The following is a 7,138-nucleotide window of genomic DNA, read 5'->3' as shown; positions in this document are numbered from 1 at the left end:
CTTACAACCTTAAAACCCTTTTTATTACTCTTCTGAGAGTTATCTTCCCTCAAACATCTCTTTTGTATCTCTTCTCTCAATCTCTCTATCATAATTCCTTATCTATGAACACTACTGCACCTTTCAAAGGGCAGCCTGGAGGGCTTTTGGGGGGCCCCCTTGGGGGCCCCCCTGGGGGTTTCCTTGGGGGCCCCCCTGGGGGATTCCTTGAGGGCCCCACTGGGGGCCCCCTGAGGGGCCCCCCTGGGGCCAACCGGGGGCACTCTTTGTCTCCTAAGGCCGCTAGGCGACTGCAGCACCTAATGCAGCAGCGCAATATTCGTTTATTTGGTTTGGCTGCACCTTGTTGGGGGCCCTCTGAGGCCTCTTCTCGTTCTTGTGGGGTGTACAGACAGCAGAAGGAGACGAAGGTGTGCACAGAGAAGACGCCTGAAGACACCAGCAGACAGACTCTTAACTCTCCTCACTTTGGAAAGAAGAACTGCGAAGGGAAGCAGAAAACGGAATTTAAAACCTATCAACAAGTAAGATGCTGCTGCTGCTGCTGCTGCTGCTGCTGGTTCTGGTGCTGGTGTTTGTTCTGCTGCTTCTGCTGCTGCTGCTGCTGCCGCTGGTTCTGGTGCTGGTGTTTGTTCTGCTGCTTCTGCTGCTTCTGCTGCTGCTTGTGCTGCTTCTGCTGCTGCTGCTGCTGGTTAGCTTCCGCTATTCAGTTGACGTGCCTCCGTCTTTTATGTTTTGTTCTGCTGTGGGGTTTGCTGCATCTCATAAACAGCAGCTGCTGCAGCATCTGTTCGCGCCCCAGCTGCGGCAGCAGCAGCAGTATCAGCAGCAGCTGCAGCAGGAGGCTGCTGCTTTTGACTGCGGCTTTGTCTGGAGCCCCCGCGCAGCAGCAAGAGGGCTCCAGAGGCCCCCTACTGCTGTTCCTTCTCCCTACCGAGTTGAAGACACCGCAGCATTTGATGCTGTCCCTAAGTGCAACGCCCTCAGCACCTTTGAGGCCTTCTCCCCACAGCAGCTTCTCTTGTCTAGCTCTGACGACGCACTCCCTCAGAGGGGCCCCCAGAAGGGTTGGGGGCCCCCAGGGTATTGGGGGCCCCCACGGAGATGGGAGCCCCCGAGGGCCCCCAAGAACCCGCGTTTGCTTTCAAGAGAAGAGTTGGCTGGAGTTGTAGAGAGGGAATTAGATTTTAAGGAGACAGAAGATATCATGAAGAGACAGGTTTGGGGTGTACATGAAAAAGACAGGTGGAGACGGTCAAAGAAACTGCGCTATTTGCTTCAGAGGGGACTCGTGAGGCCTCTTTTGCTGCAGCAAGACGCTGCTGCATGCATGCAGGCATACGTGCATGCATGCAGGCATGCATGTATGCTTGCTGCTCCTGTCTTCAGGTGGTGATGAGGGATGATTATATAGAAGAGCAATGTAGAAGAGACAGCAAGAAATATCTCACCCCTCGAGAACAAAGAGCAGCAGAAAGGAGACTCCGGAGACACTCTGCTGCTGCTGCACCTGCTGCTCCTGTTGCTGCTGATTGGGGGCCCCCAAGCAGCCGAGTGGGTCCCCATGGCAGCAGCAGCATGCAGCAAAGGCAAAGGAGACACTCAAATGCCTCTCACAGGTCTTACTACCAACACGAAGAGCCGGCTGTACCTACACTCCATCAAGATACCCCTAAAGGCGGGCCCCAGGAGACACCAAAGGAGATCGACCCCAAACTGAAAGGTACAGCCTAACTGGCTAGCTAGCTAGCTAGCGAGCGAGTTGGTTAGCTAGCTAGTAGAACCGCTGCTTTTATAAGGGGCGTTGTTGCAGTTGGTACCTTCTCTGCTGCAGTTGCTGCTGTAGCTGCGTGCTGCTACTGCTGCTTTTCGTGCCGTCGAGTGTCACCCCACATATTATTCTAGCTGGCTAGCGCAGCTAGCTAGCTAGCTAACTAACTAACTAGCTAACTAGCTAGCTCACGCTGCTGCTGCTGCCTTCAGCTGTCCTTGAGACGGAGGCCGTTCGAATTTATGAGGCCGCCACTGGCTTCCTCCCTTCCATTTTCGGGGGTCAGCGCAAAGCTCGGTATGTTGCTGCTGCTGCTGTTGCTGCTGCCGCTGCAGCTGCTGCTGTTGCTGCTGCTGTTGCTAATGCTGCTGCTGTTGGTGCTACTGCTGCTCTGGGTGCTGCTGTTCCTGCTGTTGCTGTTGCCGCCATTGCTACCGCTGTTCCCGCTGTTGGCGTTGCTGCTGCTTTTGCTCTTGCAAGTAAGATGCTGCTGCTGCTCCTTCTGCTGCTGCTGCTGCGGCTGTTGTTGTTGCTGCTGCTGCTGTTTGTGCATTTGCTGCTGTTGTTGCTCGTGTCTATATTGGTGCAGCTGTTGCTGAGGTAGCTGTTTCTCTTGTTTGCTGGTGATGTTGCTGCATTTGATGCTTTGGGTGCTGCTGCTGGTGCAGCTTCAGCTTCGCGGGTTTAGGGTTTAGGGTTTAGGGTTTGTTGGGGTATGTATATCCACAGGAAGTAAACAACGAGCTGCAGTCTGCTTTTGGGGGCGGCAGCAGGCGGCTCGCTGCAGTACAGCATATGCCGCCTCCTCGGGGTGTACGTACAAACCCTAATTATGAGGTAACTGCAGAAAAACTAAAGAAAGCAGCAGAAAAGCTGCATGTGCCGTTGCCTGCTGCAGAAGAACAATCATTTGCTGCTCTCCAGAGACGCCGGAGGCCCGTCTCTACAGAACCCACTCGCACACTTGGCGGAGGCAGATACGTTATCTGACCAGCTAGCCTCGCGCATCCGTTTCTAGCTAGCTAGCTAGCTAGCTGGACGCGTGGCTAGCTAGCTAGCTAGCCAGGCATGGGGAGGCGTGATAGCCGCTCTATGGGAGTTCAGTCGGACCTACAACTTTCTGTGGCCTAGCAACAAACCCTGCTAACGCTGCAGCTAGTTAGCTAGCTAGCTAGCTAGCTGCAGTTTTACCGGCGAACTGTCTGTGACCAGCTAGCTAGCTACCTAGCCGCAGCTAGCCAGTTACTCTAGGAATTGTCTTTCGCTGGGCCGTGCTCCCCTCTGCGTGGTAAACCGAAACCCTAAACTCTAAACCCTAAACCCTAGACGGCCTTACGTTAAGGCGCCAACCCAAACCCTAAGCAGAACCGCGAGACAGAAACTCCTCACGTAGTGGCTGGGGTGTACGTACACCCCAAGCTGTCGCTGCTGCTGCATCTTTGCTTGCAGCAGCTGTCTGCCTGTCTTCTCTTGTCATATAACACCTCGGTGATATCTTCTGGCTAGCTGCCTGATATACAGGGATGGCTAGCTGCATATAGCTGCAGCTAGCTAGCGAGCGCTGCATTAAATGCATCTCTTTTCTGTGTTACCTGAGGCTGTCGCAGCTGTCTGTACAGCTGAGCCAAATTTCATTCGAAATGCCTAGGGGGCTAGTCAGGGCAATCCGATCGATAGCTAGCTGGCTAGCTAGCTAGCTACTTAACCGTTTAGCCAGCTAGCGAGCAATCGGTCTAGCTAGCTAGCTAGCCACCTAGCCAGCTCGCTAGCTAGCTAGCTAGCCGCACGAGGGTCAGTTGCTTAGCTAAGAAAAGCTGCGAAGGTCGGCAGTATAGGGAGCGAGGCCTCTGGGATCGGATCCGGCGTCGGACCCCGCCTTTGCTTCTGTTGCTGTTGGTGCTGCTCCTGTGTCTCCTTCACTGCTTCTCTCCTGCTGCCTCAGCAGAGGCTATCTCTCCTGCAGCAGCAGCAAACACGAAGGGAGAGGGCAACTGCATCAGCGGGCTGCTCCGCGCTTCTGAGCAAGAAGCAGCAACAGCAGCAACGCGTGCTGTTGCTGCCACTGCTGCTGCTGTTGCTGCTGCTGCTGCTGCTGTTGCTGCTGCTGCTGCTGCTGTTGCTGCTGCACCTACTCTTCAGCTTCAGGGGCCTGCCGCCCGCTACAGGGACGAAGTGGAGGCCATCAATAGACAGCTCCAAACTGCAAAGGCTGTACCCTTCGCTGCTGCCCTTAAGCACAGGGAGCTCGCACTGCAGCAGCCGCAGCAGCAGCAGCAGCAAAAGCAGCAGCAAAGAGGCATCACACTAAGGGTGGTATCTCACCAACAGGCCCAGATGATGTAAACGCACGCCAGAAAGATTAGCTCAGGACCACCAACCTCAAACCCTAAACCCTAAACCCTAAACCCTAGATGGCGGCAGGCCTCCACCTTACCACGATGACTTTCTGGAGGTTTTCCTCTGCAGTTTCGGCTTTTTGCTGTTCCTGTTGCTGCTGTTGCTGCTGCTGCTGCCCCTTTCCTGCCTTTTGCTGCTGCTGTTGCTTTTGCAGTTTGTCTGGTGGAGCTGCCTTGCTGCTTGCTGCAGCAGCAGCAGCACCTTTGGGGGTCCCCGTAGGAGCAGCACCAGCTGCCTTCCTTCCATTGCTCCTTGCTGCTTTGTCTCTAGAGAGGCCCCGCTTGCTGTTGCAGCGGATGCTGCTAGACTCAAAGAGCGTAGCTAGCTGCTGTTGCACTGCGCTGCTACAGGCAGCAGGAACTAGCAGCTGCAGCGGCGCTGCTTCCTCACCTTCATCCTTTGAAGGCGCATCCGCTGCAGCAGCTGCTGCTGTCGCTGCATTTGCTGCTGCAGATGATGCTGCAGCTCCGGCAACAGCAGCAGCAGCAACCTGATGATGCGGGGCGGCCGCATTTGTATCTCGCGGGGCGCTGCTGTGGTTGCTGCTTCGGTTGTGTGAACCAGCAGCAGCAGCAGCAGCAGCAGCAGGACTTTCAGGCAGCACCGTAAGCCGGAAGCAAGGCGAGTGTACAGACACCCCGCACTCCATCAGCGCAGCAGCAAACGTGCCTCTACTTAGCACTGCTTCTTCATCGACTTGCTGCACTTCAGGAGCAGCTGCTGCAACAGCAGCAGCAGCAGCAGCTGTTGCTGCTGGTATCGCTGTTGTTGCTGCTGCTGTGTCACGTGCTGCTGCTGTTGCATCTGCATGTTCTGCTTCAGCGGGAGGCTCTGCAGCAGCAACAGGAGCAGCAGCAGGAGCTGCAGCAGCAGCAGCAGCAGGAGCAGCAGCAGCTGGAGGAGTAGCGGGAAGAGTAAATAGCAGCAACTGGTCTGCCTGGAGCTGCCTATACACCTCAAATCTCTGCGGCTTGCTGCTGAACTCTACTCCATTAAAGGAGAGAAACAGTTGCAGCACATACACTCCGTTTTTGCTGCACTTAAATACGCTGCGCTCTTCCGTGAGGGGCGCCGGCGGCTGTCTCTGTTGTTCCTGCTGCTCCTGTTGCTGCTGCTGCTGCTGTTGCTGCTGATGCTGCTGCTGTTGCTGTTGTTGTTGCTGTTGTTGTTGTTGTTGTTGCTGCTGCTGCTGCTGCTCTTCTGTTGCTGGCTCGTCGGGCTGAAAACACAGATACGCGTTCAAGAAATTTGCTTAGCAGCAGAAGCAGCAGCAGCAGCAGCAGGAACAGCGTGGCAGCGGTACCAGCAACCGCAGCAGCGCTGGCGCCACCAGCAATGGCAGCAAGAGCAGCTTCAGCTCCACCAGCAGCAACAGCAGGAGCAGCAGCAGCAGCAGCTTCAGCACCATAAGCAGGAGCAGGAGCAGCAGTATTAGCAGCAGCAAGAGCAGCAGCAGCAGCAGGAGCAGCAGCAGCAGCAAACAGCTACCTCCAGGAATATTGGGGGGAGCGTCGCCTCCACCCTTCCGTTGCGAAGAGCAGCAGAAATTGTCTGCTTGCTGCCGTCGGGGTGTACAAGGAGACAGCAGCAGCCACTGCCACTGCTGCTGCTGCTGCTGCTGCTGCTGCTGCTGCTGCTGGTTGTGGCGGTCATGTGCTGCTGGAGACGCTGCAGCGCGAGGGGAGGTAATGCTTTGAGCTGCGGTGTACTGATGCTGATTGCGAGTGGACAGCCCGCAGGGCCGACGGGCGGAGACACCGAAAAGGCTTCAGGAGACAGCAGGCAGAGCAAACCGCTGCTGCCAGTAAAATGTTCCCCTACACGCACCCACACCCGCATCTACCTAGCTAGCTAGCTAGCTAGCTAGCTAGCCGTAGAGTATAGCTAGCTAGCTAGTTAGCTAGCTATACAGCCAGAGAGTTAACTAGACAACTATCTAGTTAGCTAGCGAGACAGCTAGCTAGCTAGTCAGCTAGCTAGCTAGCCAGCCAGACAGCTAGGTACACAGCTGGCTAGCTGGCTAGCTAGCTAGCCGACCGAGACAGCTAGCTGAGGGCGCATGGGGGGAACGTGAGATCATGGAGACGAGCACGCTATGCCTGAGCTACCGTAAACCCTAAACCCTAAACCCTAAACCCTAAAAGCATCCCCTTTCTGTCTTCGCACTCTGGAGAGCCTCGCAGAGGACGACTGAGGGTTTAGGGTTTATTGTTTAGGGTTTAGGGTTTCAAAAAATTCTGGTTAAGGCCGTTCATTTGATTGTTTTTCGGGAGGCTAAGCGCCCAGGGTTTAGGGTTTAGGGTTTAGGGTTTAGGGGCTTGCCGTTAAGGGAGGCGGAGACCCTCAAGAGACAGCGAGGTAAGAGGGTTTGAGCGAAGGGAGGGACGGTGCAGCGCAGCCTGTCTCTTCTAGCTGTAACTGCAGCAGGAGCATATCCTAGGCATCCACACAAACCTTCATCTTCATCCTGCTGCTGCTGCTGCTGTTGCTGTTGCTGCTGCTGCTGCAGCTCGGTTTCTGAGGCTACAGTGAAGCGCACCGCTGCACCTTCGCAGCGGAGGCCCTCTGGGATCGGCCGATCCAGCAATATCTCTAGAGAGACACCACCTGTGGGGTAGCAGCAGCAGAAGGGTTAACAGATTAACGTTTAGGGTTTAGGGTTTGTGGTTAGAGACCTTTAAGAGAGACACTCTAAGGGATTAGGGTTTAGGATTTATGGTTTAGGATTTAAGATTTAGGGTTTAGGGTTTAGGGTTTAGGGTTAGAGACCTTCATGAGAGACACTTGAGGGGTTTCGGGTTTAGGATTTAGGGTTTAGGGTTTAGGGTTTAGGGTTTGTGGTTAAAGACCTTCAAGAGAGACACTTGAGGGGTTTACAGCGACAACTGCCGAAGGAAAACCGCAAAAAGAAATGCGCAGAGGAGACGGAGAAGACCAGTGGTCACCATCTACAGACACCTGAATAAGCAA

At 55.0% G+C, this 7,138-nt stretch overlaps 3 protein-coding genes across 3 annotated transcripts in view; 1 reads left to right on the top strand and 2 right to left on the bottom strand.

Moving 5' to 3' along the window:
- EAH_00029260 (hypothetical protein) overlaps positions 1 to 1,406 on the top strand; it is a gene marked incomplete at both ends in the record, with an annotated part of 2,003 nt that extends 597 nt beyond the window's left edge. The window contains 3 exons of the mRNA XM_013396234.1: positions 135 to 524; positions 773 to 1,226; positions 1,390 to 1,406. Of these exons, the coding sequence (XP_013251688.1) occupies positions 135 to 524; positions 773 to 1,226; positions 1,390 to 1,406 (861 nt within the window). The remainder of the gene's footprint in view (positions 1 to 134; positions 525 to 772; positions 1,227 to 1,389) is intronic.
- A 573-nt stretch (positions 1,407 to 1,979) lies between these two features.
- Positions 1,980 to 2,324, bottom strand: EAH_00029250 (hypothetical protein; the record flags this gene model as incomplete). The annotated part of the gene is made up of 1 exon (XM_013396233.1): positions 1,980 to 2,324. One exon carries the CDS (start codon positions 2,322 to 2,324, stop codon positions 1,980 to 1,982), a length of 345 nt encoding a protein of 114 aa, XP_013251687.1.
- Positions 2,325 to 3,687: 1,363 nt separating this feature from the next.
- EAH_00029240 (hypothetical protein) lies at positions 3,688 to 6,775 on the bottom strand (the record flags this gene model as incomplete). The annotated part of the gene is made up of 5 exons (XM_013396232.1): positions 3,688 to 3,788; positions 3,904 to 4,021; positions 4,206 to 5,387; positions 5,657 to 5,934; positions 6,623 to 6,775. Coding segments are annotated over 5 exons (1,832 nt in total), but the record flags the coding sequence as incomplete, so codon positions are not given.
- Positions 6,776 to 7,138: the final 363 nt, after the last annotated feature.

This window comes from Eimeria acervulina, genomic scaffold (assembly GCF_000499425.1).
Source record: "Eimeria acervulina Houghton genomic scaffold, Eah_scaff262, whole genome shotgun sequence".
Classification (NCBI taxonomy): domain Eukaryota; phylum Apicomplexa; class Conoidasida; order Eucoccidiorida; family Eimeriidae; genus Eimeria; species Eimeria acervulina.
The sequence above is the reverse complement of the archived record's forward strand: the minus strand, read 5'-3'. Positions and strand labels throughout refer to the sequence as shown.